General features: G+C 40.2%; 1 protein-coding gene across 1 annotated transcript in view; it reads right to left on the bottom strand.

Annotated features, from left to right (window-relative positions):
* The window catches only part of HSD11B1 (hydroxysteroid 11-beta dehydrogenase 1), a 28,924-nt gene extending 22,593 nt beyond the window's left edge, over positions 1 to 6,331 (bottom strand). Inside the window, exons 1-4 of the mRNA XM_077763148.1 lie at positions 6,122 to 6,331; positions 5,255 to 5,385; positions 4,408 to 4,519; positions 4,092 to 4,277 (exon numbers count right to left, since the gene is read on the bottom strand). Of these exons, the coding sequence (XP_077619274.1) occupies positions 4,092 to 4,277; positions 4,408 to 4,519; positions 5,255 to 5,385; positions 6,122 to 6,209 (517 nt within the window). The 5' untranslated portion in view covers positions 6,210 to 6,331. The remainder of the gene's footprint in view (positions 1 to 4,091; positions 4,278 to 4,407; positions 4,520 to 5,254; positions 5,386 to 6,121) is intronic.
* Positions 6,332 to 16,443: the final 10,112 nt, after the last annotated feature.

The raw sequence follows: 16,443 nt of genomic DNA, 5'->3' as shown, positions 1-16,443 counted from the left end.
CCCACTTTAAAAGGTTGAATTCTTGAAACAGGGTTGGACCACACAGGCAGCCCTTAACCAACAAACAGGTTAAGGTCCAACAAGTGACTTCATATATTGGTTTGAGTTTTCCCACAAAAGCATTGTCTTATGAGGTATTTGCCACTGGCTATTCATCTCATAATATGCCTGAAATACTACACATCTACATAAAAAAATATATGAAGCAATGCTGGAAGTGAATAAACCAGAAAAGGAATACGTTTGAATAAGACTTAAAAAAATAGATACAGAAAGCTGATCTTTTTAAAAGAGGATTTACTTGGAGAATCATGAATAGGTAACTGGAGACACTTATGGAGCTCTCAGTGAGAGGTCTGAGTGTTCAGAGTTTATTAGCAGAGTTCTCTTATTCCTTTAGTTTTTCATTTTGAATATTTAAAGAAACTCAGTCTTTTATTATGTCTAGTTGCACTTCAAAATATGTCTTACATTTTTCTTGATATAGAAGAATCAGTATCCCTACACTTATCCTGGCCCAGTGTGGTTAGCATTTGTATTATAACTGTTGCTAGTAGTATTTGTATCACCAATAGAGTCAAAAAAGAGAGAGAGGGAGGAAGTAGAATTTTCAAGGTAATTTTCCAAAATGTAGTAGATTAGAGGAAGAGGGAATGTTTAAAGGGCTCTGGTGATAGCTGAAGAGGACTTCATGTGAAGTGAGATTCCTAAGAGGAGGAAGAAGAAGCAGAGGATCACAGAATTTGTCTATGATAAAGGAAGGGCAGAGAAGCAGCATTAGAAATTGGATTCTGGCTGTCATGCATGTAACAGATGTGATGGACCATAGTTACAGAGTTCGCAGAGCCAATGGGCATGAAAATGGAATGACATTTACTTTTTGAAAACTGAACCTAAGTCCAGAAGACCCATTTTGACTAATGGCAGATAAACTTTTTCCAGATGTTTTCAAATGTTCTTTGCTCAAACCAGTGATTTCTTTTCCAGTTGCACTGGAGTATTAATATATCTGTCTCAGTTTGTTTCACAAATACCATCTAGGCATTCTCTTCCCATTCTTTCACTTGCTCCACTGTCTCCTGTATTGCTGCCTGATGGAAGGGGTTTTGTGTTCATGACAGATGTTGAATCTAGAGAGATGGAATCTGGAGTGTGTGTATGGTATGCAGTAGTCACATGGGGTGGCCTGGAGGGAATACCGTCTTCTAGTCTTGTATGCATCTTAGCATGAATGATGTGGGAGACACTGTTAGTTGTTTATCAACATCAGTGTCTTTTATAGAATTAGAACCCCTGGTTTTCAGTTAGACACAAATCCACTTTGAGTAAAGACCACAATTGCAGCCAGCTGTGGCAGAAGAGAAGTATACAATTTTCTTAAAAAACTTTTTTTAATGTTTATTTATTTTTGGAGAGAGAGACACACAAACAGAGTGCGAGTGAGGGAGGGGCAGAGAGAGAGGGAGACACAGAATCTGAAGCAAGCTCCAGGCTATGAGCTCTCAGCACAGAGCCTGATGTGAGACTCAAACTCATAAACCTCGAGATCATGACCTGAGCCGGAGTCGGATGCTCACCTGACTGAGCCACCCAGGAGCCCTGAAGTATACAAATTTCAGGTTGTATTCTTCTTTTTCCATTTTCTCTACCTAGAATTCTGATGTGATAGTGAACCATCCTGGATGTACAGGTGAGGATAACACCCCAGGGATGGTGGTTCTGAGATAGAGAGGTTCATGGACAACTCTGTGGGGGCAGAACTACCATATCAGCCTTGGACTGCTTACTCCAGGCTATTTTATGAGAGACAAATAAATTTTGATTTGTGTAAACCAGTGTCAATTTGGGTGTTTATTATAGTAGCTCAACTTATACCCAAAGTAGCATGTGGTAGAAGGAGGGGAGACTAATCATGTAATAACTAGATATTATATATATGTAGAAACTTGATCAGTAGGTGCCCCAAATGGTGTTGAATGGTGAGTAGATGTGGGCTGTAAGGAAATTCCCAGAGGCAGCAATGCTGTCTTGATGCTAAAGCACATTTAAAGCTGAAGTTTTAAGAATGTATTAAAAGTATAGGATTTCTATGTATTGCAGTACCTGGAAATGCATTGGAGATAAAGCACTTGTTTATCACTGTAATTCAATAAAGGACTTAATGTATTCCCTGGAAGGAATGATTAAAAATACATCCCAATACTCTTTGGCTGACCTTAGGATCAATTTGAGGATTAGCATCCCATGTTTATGGGATTTATTTTAAGGAGGAAGGATTAATGAACATATTGCTGATATTTAAAAAAACATAGCATAAGAAAGAAAACTTCTTCGGTTAGAGAGAGAAAGCAAAGTGTTTGTAATTTGCACATTCACAGACATGCTTCAAAGCAAACAGGCTGAACTTTTTGGGCTACACAAACAGCAGACATGAAGGATAGTAGTTCAACTAGATTTCCACCTCTGAGTTCACAAACATTATGAAGCGACATTTGGTAGGTATGGAAGATGTGTGGAAGCAGAGGTTATCAGACTTTCATCTTGCCCTTGGGCTTCTTATGATAATTTTTACTCCTTCTGAGAACATTAAGATATTCTGTACTTTATGGAAAGTTAAATTTCTCTAGCCAAAGATCAAGGACATTCTTTGCCTAGAGTGGATATATTATTTAATCAACTAAAATCATTAAAGCCACCTACACCATGACTGATGTGAGGGTTTTGGCCAATGCCCTAAGATGGATTGGGGATGTGCCCAGCACCCTCCCACTCAGTATGCATCCGGAAGCTCTCCCTTCCTTTCAGCCTGGAGAGAGGCTGTGTCTGGGGAGGGATGGGGAGTCTGTGTTGTCTGGGAAGCACAGGGATGCATATCAATCACTCTGTTTGGCGGGTAGCACAGACACACTGCCCTTTTATCCCATCACTATGCAGGCCTTTCCTGTCCAGGACATAGAATTCTTTACAACATAGATCGTGTTCTTAGTTACAGTAATAGCTAGTAATAGTTTGTGAAATATTTAAGAATTTACAAAGTCTTCAGGTTATTTGTTTTTTTGTTATTTGTTTTTACAAGAACCACTTTTAAATGGCTCATTTTAACCCTGGTGTTTGCACCTTCCAGTCACATCCTTCTAACTAATCTACAAGTACGTGTGGGACTTCTCTTCTGGACCCATGAGAAAATGGGCCTATGAATCCCTCAAGCTGGAAACTCTCTAGCTTTTTTTGGTGATAACTTCTGATACTGCCACCATCCAAAGCATCAAGGACCTTTTTTGATCACTGTTCTCTTCATGAATATTTCTCTGTCACACTCTCTCCCTACCCTGTTGGTTGTTTAAATAGAACTTTTAAGTTAGTAAGTTCTGATTTAGGAGACTATCCCCAATGTAGGCTGATCTGTTAATAATATGATGTGCTTGTTTCTGTTCTTTATTTCATTAGGCTTAGCTTAACCCACTTATCAGACAACTGTATGTTGAAATATTTCACTTCTCAGTTCTACCTTTGTATCAACGGACTTTATCAACCTACAGCTCTTGGTCATGGAAGAAGCAAGACCACGTTTATCCATCATGACTAAGTCTCTCCCTTGGTCTTGGAATGGGCTATTCCTCCACCATCTCCTGATGCCCCTTTAGAGTTTCATTTCTAGATCATAAACTACCAAGCTTCTCATGGGCACCCCACATTACTGCTCTTTCTCTGTCACTTCCAGGGATCTTGTAGACCATCTACCTTGAACAACCGCTCATTTCTTGTGGCCCAACTTGTTCTTTAACAGTGTCCCTTTTCCTCAGCATGTGTGCATCTCATTGAGTTTACACACCCAAGCCTCATATTCATATGTCTGCCTGTTCATGTATAGGGGCAAGCTGGTAATCAGCTTTGGCTTAATATCACTGTGCGTATTTGTTTATTTATTTATTTTTAATTTTTTTCCCCACTATGAACATTGAAAATTCTAGTTTATATTGTATTACTTTTCTGCATGGAAACTGATAAAAATTTACATTCACTGCAAAGCCCCTAGCACCCTCCCTGGTACTTCTACTCTTACCTTCCATCGTGGTCCCTGCCCCACTCACCAGCCTTCGAAGAAACGACAACAATGCTTCCATTGCTCTGCTTCAGCATGGGCAAGGCTGTAGCACTCAGGACCACATAACTGAGGAAGTTGACTTCCATGCTTCTGCGCACGAGGTGGATATCACCACTAAACAGATTCATAGAAGTGTAGGTGATGTGGTTGAGAATAAGCATGTCTAGTCCCCCTGCAAGAAATGGCTGTATTGAGAGAAACTGTCTGGGGTGATACCTTTCCTCTCAAGCTCCTCCCTCCCTAAGGCTCCCTGGGCACCCTTAGAGCAAAGTCCAAAGGAGGAAGGAGGAGAGCAGCCTCACCCATGAGCTTTCCAGCTTTGGTAACAAATTGCTCTGCGAAGGTCATATTCTCCATAGAGCCAGCAATGTAGTGTGCTGAGGCTGCTCCAAGCTCCAGGCAATGGGATACTATCTGCAGGGACACAGCAGCAATAGTGTCAGTCTTGGCTGTAGAGCTTGGGGGCAATCTCTGAAGTAATGGGGTTTAAGTGAGAAGTTGCTCACAAACCTGTTTTGATAAAAAATGGTAGGGATATGTGTGTGTGAGCATGAGTTCAGCGGATGTGTGTATGTTGCTAAATGCAACCTCACACGATGTTTGTCTTAGGGTGTAAGTAAGTAAATCATCCCTGTGCTGGGGGTTAAGTTCATGGCTTGTACTTGTGAGTTTCTGTAAATAGATGTATCTGACTGCATTATCGGTATGGATGCTTTTTTCCATGTGGGTAGCCCTAGGTGTGTGAATCTTTGTAGCCTTAGGTTTGTGAGTCTGAGTATATGAGAAAACATGTGTCTGAGAGTCTACATGGGGATGAGAATGTGAATTCATGAGTAGGTACTGGAATTTTGGTATCTGAGCACATATCTGTGTATCTGTGATTCATTCCATTTGTAAATGTGGGTGAAGAGGCATGTCTATGAGCATGTATTGTCCAAGAACTTTGTGTCTATATATGTGTGCATGGGAATGAATACTTAAATGCATTATCTTTATATTCCTGTGTGTGTGTGTGTGTGTGTGTGTGTGTTCGCATCTATGTGTTGGCATGAGTATGTGTCAGCTTCTGTGTGTTGGCATGTGTATGTGAGTATATATAACACATCTGGACATGAGAGGGAACATGTGTCTGTGAGCACAGAACCTCACCTTCTTTAGAGTTTCTTTAGATCTTGCTGTCACCACCACATGGGCTCCCATTTTTGCCAGATGATAGGCCATCTGTTCTCCAATCCCCTTGCTGGCCCCTGTGACAATCACTTTCTTTCCTTGGAGCATCTCTGTGAAACCAAAAAGAAATGAGGACCATTCCCAACTTGGCAGCAATATTCCTTCCTCTCTGGATGTGGGCAGCCTTATCTCAGTGTCTAAAGGTTATGAGCCCAGATCAAATTTTCTCAAAATGTGTAAATCAGTGAAGGAACAGTTTCATAAACATGCTATGAAATGGAGGTTTAACTTGATTGCTTAAAACAAGCCTTCTTGCTGTCCTTTCTAAAAATGTTCATAGAGGTTTCAGCTAAAACACTGGAGTTCCAGACATTTATGGACTCATCCAATTTTGCTCAATCAAAATAAAACCCAAAAAGTCATCAAAACACATGTGCTCATAGAGATTCCAGGGATTTTCCCTCACTTCTATTTAGTCATCAACTCCAGAGTCCTGTCTTGCCTCCCACTTATCAGTCTCTCCTTGAAGCCCAATTATCTGCCTGTGTTGTAAATTTTGGAATTACCCTCATTTTTGTAGGGAATCTGAAATTGCTTTCCATTAAGGGTGCCAAATAAAGAATAGACTATTTGGCAATCTGTTGGCTACATGATTACCCCTCCCCATACTGCTATTACCCATAGCCCATGTCTGGAAGACACAGAAATACAGTCCCACCCCAGGGTTCCTCTTGTTCAGCAACTTTGGGGATCAAGGACTCATCTGTATCCTCAGAAATACTCCAGCCACCCCTGTGTTGTTTTTTTTTAATCTATTCCTCCAAAATTAGATACATTGGTACTTACCTGGTCTGAATTCCTCATTTGCAGAATAGTAGTAGTAGGCCAAGAAGATCCCCAGAATGGGGGGGAGATACTTTTTCATAAAAGCCATCAGACACAGAGCTGGCCCGAGGAGCCCTGTAGGACACACAGAGAGAACCTACAGAGCTTTCTACAACCTCCTAGTTAGGCAGCAGCCTCTGAATTGTGACATCAGGGACGGGGGAGGCTGGAGTAGTCTCAGGCAGTGCTAGCCAATTTCCCTGTCAGAGCGCAATTGGCTTTGGGTGGGATCCCATTCGTCCCTGGCAGCCTGTGTGGTGGATTTCATAATGGACAATGTTTACTCCATTTCATTGAGCAAGAAGAGACTTCCAGATGGCCAAGCTCATGACTGTACAGGACTGGATTCCTGAACATCCCTACCCAGAGCCCATCTTCCTCTTAACACCATTTATACCAAGAATCAACAGCCTTTCAAAAGTGGTATGTCAAAAGCAGAGAGAAAGTGTGTGCGGGGCTTCTGGGGAAATGTGAGTAATAGCAAAGAGAGCCAAATTCAAGCCAAATCTCACTCTTGGCCCCACCTCCCAGTCGGAAGCAATTAAAAATAGCAGCACAAAACAGAAAAATAAGCTTAAGAAAAAAAAGAAGTGCATATCTTGGGGAGGGGGAGGGAAGCAAACAAGCCCTATAAGCCCCACACTCAAGTTCAATGAACAAGTATTACAACATCAAAGGGGAATGCAAGCCAGCCAGAACCCAGATGGCGGGAAACCCAAGACCAGTTCAAGACTCTCTCTCAGGCAAGTGCAATGGAACGTACACTTATTACTTTAACAGCAAATAAAGAAGAAATAATGAGTGCCAAAAAAAAAAAAAGGCACTAAGTTATTAAACTGGGTCTTGTAAATGCTATAGAGGCACAAGAACCATGAAGATGCAAAGAAGAGGAGATCTGGTCCAGAAGCAGAGGAACTAGCATTGTTGAAGCAAAATTCGCCCCCAAGACTCACATCCGGCTAAAGACGGATCTAGTAACAATCAAAGGACCAGGGGAAAACCCCCTAGTAATTTAGAATGTGTCACAGAAATATAGAAATAACCACTTTGGTATGTCTGTACCAGGACCTCAGTAAGGAACAATCCTCCAAGAAAGAGTTTCAGAGATATTTTTGTTAAGTTTTTCAACTTAAAAAACAAACTAACCAACCATAAAAATTCCCTCATCACTGAGCAAATCCAGAATTCTGCAAATTACCAACAGAGCCAAGAAAAACCACTTAAATGTTAGGATAAGAATGGGTACCTGTGTTTTGGGAGGAGGAATATGGTTTGAGGGCAGGAGTTGGGAGACTCACACATGATTAAGAGAAATTGACTTATGACCACAAGTACAGTATGTGGAAACACTCAGTGAGTTTTCACTTCAGAGTAAGGGAAAATAATTTAAGGCCCAAAGGAGATGAAATAATTTGTCAACAAAGGCTCACATCTGTGAAGTTCACATCCAGAAAACTGGTGATTTGACAACAGTTGAGGGCTAGCTCAAGGTTATGGAGGACAAAATGAAAAAAATATAAAGAAAATTCAAGTGGGAAATTACATTACATACTGACAGAATTCCAAGATATATATGCATAATTTTATCAAGGGCTTTATGCTGCCAAGACATGTTACAGACTAGACTCCATTTTCATCTCTGGATGGAAGAAAATGTAAACGTTTTATTTTCTTAGTACCATCCTATTAATAGTAAAATTAGAGAATACAATGAAAAGTTGCTTTAAAATATGATGCTGAAGTAACAGAAAGATGGGTAGATGAGGGAGGTTTATTGTCTGATAAAAAAGGACTTTTAAGGTACACTACAGAAAGCATACACTTGAAAGAAAGCAAAAATAACAATGAGTAAGATAGGGTTGATGGAACATAAAACAAATGCATAAACTATTGCTGATTGTTGGCTGAATGAAAAAATGAAGTTCACATTGCACTGCTAAAGACACATTTAAACACAAACATGCACACACATGCACACACACAAAACACACAGACATTTTAATAATTAGCTATTGTGCTAGAAAATAAGGATACAAAGAAAGCTTTTAGTAATTTTTGTGACAGAGGTGAAATAATTTTTGTCCAATAAAATGCATTAATAAGAAATGAGGACACCATGTAATGGTAGATGATACATTAAGTCTGAGCAGTTGTCAAAATTTTTGGTCTCGGGTTCCCTTTACAATCTTAAAAGCAAATGTCACATTGAGTCAAATGAAGTGCACGTAAAAGCTTTGTTTATACTATACTGTAGTCTATTTATACAATAGCATTACGTCCAAAAACATGTCTATACCTTCATTAAAAAGTACTTTACTGCTAAAAAAATGCTAACCATCATCTGAGTTTTTAGCTAGTTTTAATCTTTTTGCTGGTGGAAGGTCATGCTTCAATATTGATGGCTGCTCACTGGTCGGGTGTTGGTTGGTGATGGCTGGGGGTGCTGTGGCAATTTCTTAAAATAGGACAACAATGTTTGTCACATTGATTGACTCCTTTTTTTTTATTTTTCATGATTTCTCTGCAGCATATAATACCGTTTTTGTGGCATTTTACCCCCAGGTGAACTTCTTTCAAGATAGGAGTCAGTCCTCTCAAATCCTGCCACTACTTTATCAACTACCTTTATGCAATATTCTAAATTTTTTGTTGTCATTTCAACAATCTTAATAGCATCTTCAGCAAACATAGATTACATCTTAAGAAACCGCTTTGTTTGCTCATCCATAACAAGCAGCTCCTCATTCATTAAGTATTCTCATGAGATTGCAGCAATTCACTCACGTCTTCAGGCTCCACCGCTAATTCTAGTTCTCTTGCTGTTTCTACCACATCCGCAGTGACTTCTTCCACTGGAGTCTTGAACCCCTCAATGTGATCCAATCAACTTCCCAACTCTTGTTAATGTTGATATTTGAAACTTTTTCCATAAATCAGGAATGTTCCTAGTGGCATTTTAGAACGTTTTAATTCTAGGTTTTCAATTTACTTTGCCCAGATTCATCAGAAGAATCACTGTCTATGGCAGCTATAGCTTTATGAAATGTATTTCTTAAAAGCTTTTTAGAAAAAAGTGTATTTATTTGAGAGAGAGAGAGAGAAAGCATGTGTGTGTGAGTGTAGGGGAGTGGCAGAGAGAGAGGAAGACAGAATTCTAAGCAGACTCTGCACTGTCAGTACAGAACCCTACACAGGGCTCAAACTCACTATCTTTGAGATCATAAACTAACCTGAAATCAAGAGTCAGACACTTAACTGATGAAGCTACCTAGGCATCCCTGACATGTATTTCTTAAGTAATAGAAGTCAAAATTACTCCTTGATCCATGGGCTGCAGAATGGATGCTGTGTTAGAAGGCATGAAAACAACATTAATCTCATTGGATATCTCCAAAAGAGTCCTTGGGTGACTAGGTGCATTGTCAATGAACTGTAATACTTTGAAAAGTTTTTTTTTTCTCTGAACAGAAAATTTCATCAGTGGGCTTAAAATATTCTGTAAATGGATGTGCTGTCAGTCTTTTTTGTTCCATTGGTAGAGCACACGCAGAGTAGATTTAGCATTAATTCTCTAGGATTTTTGGAATGGTAAATGAGCATTGGCTTCAACTTAAAGTCACCAACTGCCTTAACCCCTTAACAAGAGTCAGTTTGTCCTTCGAAACTTTGAATCCATGCATTGACTTCTCCTCTTTAACAATGAAAGTCCTAGATGGCATCTTCTTCCAATAGGAGGCTGTTTAGTCTACATAGAAAATCTGTTGTTTNGCTGTCTCTCTCTCTCTCTCTCTCCTAGAAATAAATAAAACATTAAAAAAAAACATTTTTAAAAAAGAAAATCTGTTGTTTAATGTAGCCACCCTCATTAATTACCTTAGCTAGACCTTCTGGAGAACTTGCTGCAGCTTCTATATCAGTCCTGGCTGCTTCACCTTGCCATTTATGTTCTGGAGATGGCTTCTTTCCTTAAACTTTATGAACTAACCTCTACTCCTGCAGCTTCCTCATCTCTCAGCCTTCATACAATTGAAGAGAGTTAGGGCCTTGCTCTGGATTGGACTTTGGCTTAAGGGAAGGTTATGGCTATTCGATTTTCTATCCAGACCACTCAGACTTTTTTCATAACAGGAATAAGGCTGTTTTCCTTTCTTATCATTTGTGTGTTCACTGGAGCAGGATTTTTAATTTCCTACAAGAACTTTTCCCTTGTATTTACAACTGGGCTAACTGGCACAACAGTACTAGCTTCAAGCCTATCTTGGCTTTTGATGTGCCTTCTTCACTGAGGTTAATAATTTGTAGCTTTTGATTTAAAGTGAGAGATGTGTGCCTCTTCCTTTCCCTTGAACACCTAGAGGCCATTTTTGGGAGATTATTTGGCCTAAATTCAGTACTGTTGTGTCTGAGGGAATAGAGAGGCCTGACAGGAGGGAGGGAGATGAAGGAACAGCCAATTGGTGAGCTGTCAGAACACTATTTGTTGATTAAGTTTGGTGTCTAACATGGGTGCAATTTGTGGAGCCCCAAAACAATGACAATACTAACATCAAAGATCACTGATCACAGATCACCATAACAAATATAATAATGAAAAGGTTTGAAATATTGTGAGAATTATCAAAGTGTAACACAGAGACACAAAGTGAACAATGTCGCTGGTAGACTTGCTTGATCCTGGGTTGCTGCAAAACTTCAGTGAATAAAAAACTCAATATCTGCAAAATACAATAAAGCAAAATGCAATAAAATGACGTATGCCTACATGTGTTTTTTACTGCTGATATTGTTGTATTAGAAACTTAGACTGAGGAATGCCTGGCTGGCTCAGTCGATAAAAGCATGCAGTTGTTGATCTTGGGATTGTGAGTTCAAGCCCCTTGTTGGATATAGAGACTACTTAAAAAATTAAAAAATAAAAGAATAGAGGATTCTTTAAAAGAAATTGAGACTGAGAATTTTTAAAAATTTTTTATGTTTTATTTTATATTTGAGAGAGAGAGAGAGAGCATGTGCAGGGGAGAGGCAGAGAGGCGGAGACAGAGAGGCGGAGAGCTCAGTCTCTAGTCTCTGAGCTGTCAGCACAGAGCCTGATGCGGAGCTTGAACTCCTGAGCAGTGAGATTTTGACCTGAGGCAAAATCAGATACTTAACTGACTGAGGCACCCAGGCACCCCCAAGAATTTTTTTAAAAGTAAACTCTATGCCTAACATGGGGCTTGAGGTCACACCCTGAGATCAAGTGTTCCCCAAGACCAAGTGTTGCATACTGTACCCACCGAGGCAGCCAGGCACCCCAAGACTGAGAATTGTTTTTAAACTCAAGAATACATAAGCATACATTGTATTATCACACATCCTGTAGCCTCTAGAAAACTTGTGAAAGAATGAGAAAGAAAAAAGGCAAATAATGTCTTAATGTGATTATAACAATAGTAGACCTTTCAAACCCCCAAGAGGGTCTCAGGAATGCATTGATGCCACACTTTAACCACATTATATAATAAACATTGATCCACAGTATGTCAATATTTTCATGCCTGGTTCTCTCATCAGCTTTTAAGCTCCTGGAGGATGTGGAGTGTGCCTTTTTATCTTTGTCTCTCTCCATCTCCCCCTAGCCTGGCTCCAAAATAGGCATTCAGTAAACTTTGCTGTTTTAGTGTTTCTGACATGCTGCAACAATGAGAAAATTGATATCTCTCTGCAGCCTGATTTAATCTAGAGAAATCACTGATTCAGCATTCTGGTTAGAGCCTACCAGCCCCATTCCCTACTCCTCTTCTAATGTTTCTCAACAAAGTAAAAAAAGAAAAAAAAGGAAATATGACTGTTTCACCTAGCATTCATTTTGAGTCAAATTTTCACCAATCAAGTAAAGTTCTTTTCCCTGCCATGGCAACAAAGCTAGCTATCCACTCCAGTCCTTCAGCTGGCCCTCTTTTGTAATGCATCGACTAGGTACCGTTTAGAGCAGGCTTTCAGTGAAATATGTAAACACAACCTGGCAATTTTCAAAAACTCAGAGTGGGTCTGCTCAGCTGGAGGTGCATGTCCCAGCCCAGCCAGGAATTCTGATTTGATCATTCTCACCTGAATCAATGGGTCAACAATTAACGAGGAGAGAAGATCAGGGCATTGAATGGGAAAGGGACCAGGAGTGGTGGGCCAGATCTGGTAGAACTCAGAAGGGGGTGGCAAAAATTCCAAAGAGGAATTTCCATGCATTTGGTATCAAATGTGGATCATGAAAGGTACACCTGTCATTTCTGAGGCGGCAGCAGCAGCTGTGGGACTTTTCAGGCCTGTTTAGTAGTTTTGTTAAGTGGCCTCTTCTTTTTGAAAATGAATCCTACTGGGGGTAGAGTGGGAGGATCTTAGAGTAAATGGTGATTGAACCCTCTCATTTTGGAGATTCTCCCTTTTCTGGGAAAATACTGTTAACACATTGAGACAGGAAAGGACCTTAGCATAATATTAGAATATATAAGAGCCTCCCTTTCCCTTTATCCTCACCACCTGCCCCATTCCAGTTTCTCAGTTCTGATTTTTTAGAAACTCCTAAGTCTATCCCATGGCTGCCAAAATCTGTTCCTAGCTATGGAAACAACTATCATTTTATATCATTTTATCTAATAACATGGGTTCCTCCCCCCACTCCCTCCTTTCTTTTACCTCTCCTGTATATCTAATTAGGTGTGGGGGAGGAGTTCTTTGTCAACCTTCTGCATGGCCCCACTCCTAATGGACAGATTTTCTCTTTTTCTAACTAATGGAATCTCAAGATAGGGGAAAATAAACTAGAGATGGGATAAAGTGCCCTGTGTGTGCTGTCCCATCCTTACCTGTCACATGTAATCTGTGGCAGGGGGACTCTTGGGGCAGACTATCTGGAATCCATTTGTGTGGGAAAGTCAAGAGCCTCTTGGGAAAGAATAGGTACCTGATGAGACCCAGAGCGTGGTCTGATCCCTGCCCCTCAGTGGGGGTGGGGTGGAGACAATTCTAAACATGCTGCAGTTGCAGTTTTTCAGGTTTTTCTCTGGCCTAGCTCCCATGGATTTGCATCTGAGCATGGAATAGAGATAGGGCCCATCTACAATAACTGAAAAAGTTACTCCCTGGAAACTTTGGTAAAACACCCGTAGCATGAGGAGCAGTGGAAGAGTTCCACACAGCTGAAATGTCTGACTCCAGCAAAGCCACCACACAGCTCACACAGTTTTGGCCCATGTAGCAGTTTTTTTCTTGGTTGTTCAGCCCAGCTTTCAGGAAGCAATCAAGGTGGTATGGCAGCTTCACCTGGGTGAGTTTTTAGGGTGCCAGTGCCTTCAGCATTACACAGAAGCCACTTCCCTTTGGTGGGAAGGAGGGTTGCCAGATTAGCAAAGAGAAATACAGGGCACCAAGTTTAATTTGAATTGCAGAATACATTTTTTAGGCTATATGCAGTTAACAAATATATATGAACTATGGATATGTGTAAACAACAGATACATTTTTGGGCTATGAATAATCTCACCTATTGTGTTAGGAGGAAAAAATTTCCCTATACCCTTTAAGGTTCTTCTAGCTGGCCTAAGAATCAAATTGACATTAAGACCGGTTAGGTTAACAGGAGAAAGTCAAACAAAAGTTTAATAACATGTATGCCTCCTGTATACATGGGGAAAATCCAGGAAAACTAACTCCCTAAAGAGGAGAAGCTACACCTGAAATACTATTTCCAGCTAAAGACAAAATATGGGTGGGGAGTCAGCTATGGGAAGTTACTGGGAAAAGCACCATACTCAAGGGTAAGGTTGTTCTGCAGGTTTATATCCAAGCTTTCTCCATTGATAACCATTTCTAGAGAATTAGCATCACCCCCTTCTTCCTAGTACTGAGGCAGATACCCTTATAAATGGAGATTTCCCTTACACATGTAAATGTCTCTTACAAAAAGGTAACTTCTACTTGGTTTTTGGAGCTTCTCTTATGTCTGCAGTTTATTAAAAATAATCAACTTAGAATAATCAATGTGCCAAAAAGGCATATCTTGGGGTGGTAAAATTTGCTTCCTTACAATTGAATGGGATATACTAAAACTGTATTCATTGTTTATCTGAAATTCAGGTTTAACTGGGCATCTTGGGACTGAGAAACTGGGCCTTAAGTGTGGACAAAACATTCTTTTTTTTTTTAATGTTTTATTTATTTTTGAGAGAGAGATAGAGACAGCGTGAACAGGGGGGCATCAGAGAGAGAGGAAGATACAGAATCTGAAGACAGGCTCCAGGCTCTGAGCTGTCAGCACAGAGCCCGACGCAGGGCTTGAACCCACAAACTGTGAGATCATTACCTGGGCCGAAGTCGGACGCTTAACTGGCTAAGCCACCCAGGCGCCCCAACAAAACATTCTTGATCATTGCTACTGATAGCAGAGGTCAGACTACCTCACTGACCCTCACACAATGAAACCCAGCAGTCTGGCCACAAACAGCCTCCCAAAGAGCCCTAAGTAGGAAGGAGGAAAAGGGACATACATGCCACATGACAGCTGAGGGAGATTTTATCTACTAACATGTAATACTTACTATGGGTCAGGTCCTATGAATGAAAAGCAAATAAAATGCTTTCTAACTCCCAAAAGAAGACAGACATGGAAGTAAATGAAATGTATAAAGAGTTACCAATGATATGATAGAAATCTATGGTGGTGGTATGGAGGGTAGGAAGAACTTCTTCTGCTCTTCAAGGTTCTTCTAGCTGGACTAATCATCAAGTTAAGATGAGATGCATCAATGGGAGAAAATCAAGTTTAGTTTTGTATGTATGGGGAAACCACACAGACCTGGAATTCCAAAGATAGGGAACATGAGGCTTTATATGAGCTAAGGAGAGAGGTAGGGGTCTGAGGATACAAAGGGAAGGAAAAGCATTAGCAGGAGAGTGAACGATGTTTGGAAAACAAAGGTTGCCCTGTTATGCAATTAAGTTTCTTAGGTAAAGAGGAATCTAATTTATAGCTCTCTTCCTGATACAAGCAGGCAGTTGAGGGGGAGATAAAGAACTTTTCCTGGATTTTGAAATTTTTGACTGCTTTGAACTCAAAATAATGTTCATGCTAAAGTGGTCCATCTTGGGGCATTCTGCTCTTGGCCACTATAGTACCCTCCTCTGAAACTTCTCTGACATTTCACACATTAAAAGTTGAGCTGGTAGATTATCCTGGCTCACTGAACCAATGCTGGTAATAAGTCAGTTTAGTTAAACTTATTTCAGGAGGTGGTGATTCAGGTGTGTCCTCGAAGTTAGGCCTATGGTTCAAGCAATCAGGCATTAAATAAGAGGCATTTCTATGGAAACAAAAGAAAAACAATGGCTAATGTTTGGACCAAGTTATAAACCAGTTCCTGAGGGTGATTTTTTTTGTTTGTTTGTTTTTTGTTTTTTTTAGGGTAGAGAGTAGATTTCTAGATGTCAAGCTTGAAGCATCTTTAGATAGTGTGAGAGTATGATACCAGTGACAGATTTTCCTGGTTTGTACTTTGAATGTCTTTGGCGATATTTTTGCCCACAGAGCATGAAGATTGCCTATATATGAGCTGTTGTGATTTCCCTGACGTTTACATGAAATTATTCGTACTTAGTATGCAGGGCTTCAGGAAAAAGCCCTGAAATAAATGTATTTATTTTATTATTGTTTTTAAATGTTTTTTCATTTTTGAGAGACAGAGAGAGACAGAGCGCAAGTGGCAGAAAGGCAGAGAAGAGAGGCAGACGTAGAATCTAAAACAGGCTCCAGGCTCTGAGCTGTCAACACAGAATCCCATGTGGGGCTCAAACTCATGAACTGTGAGATCATGACCTGAGCCAAAGTCGGACGCCCAACTGACTGAGCCGCGTAGGTGCCCCCGAAAAGGACATTTTAGATCTCAAATGAATCCAACTCAGGAAGTGGGAGAAAAATTGAAAGCACTAATTTGGAAGTTGTAGCCAGGTACAGGAGGATGCTAGAAAAAATCAGGATCTCATCTAGTTTATAATGAACAGTTTTAGAACCTAATATTTACTCAGGTCTGTTATTGAAACCTATTTTCTCTCTATAATCACTCTCATTTCCATCAAAGATAGCCAAATTAGTAATTCTCAAAATAAGTCTAGTTTCAAAAACAAGCAAGTAAACAAACAAACAAAAAACCACTTGGCCTGATTATTTATGTAAGTGCAGCAAGAATAACAGTCGACCACATAGGCTTTTTAAAAACCTGCTTAGGGGCCCTTGGCTGGCTTGGCTGGAAGAG

The sequence above is a fragment of the Crocuta crocuta genome, unplaced genomic scaffold (genome assembly GCF_008692635.1).
Source record: "Crocuta crocuta isolate KB4526 unplaced genomic scaffold, BGI_CrCroc_1.0 scaffold3, whole genome shotgun sequence".
Taxonomy (NCBI): Eukaryota; Metazoa; Chordata; class Mammalia; order Carnivora; family Hyaenidae; genus Crocuta; species Crocuta crocuta.
This window is presented reverse-complemented; position numbering and strand designations above follow the sequence as displayed.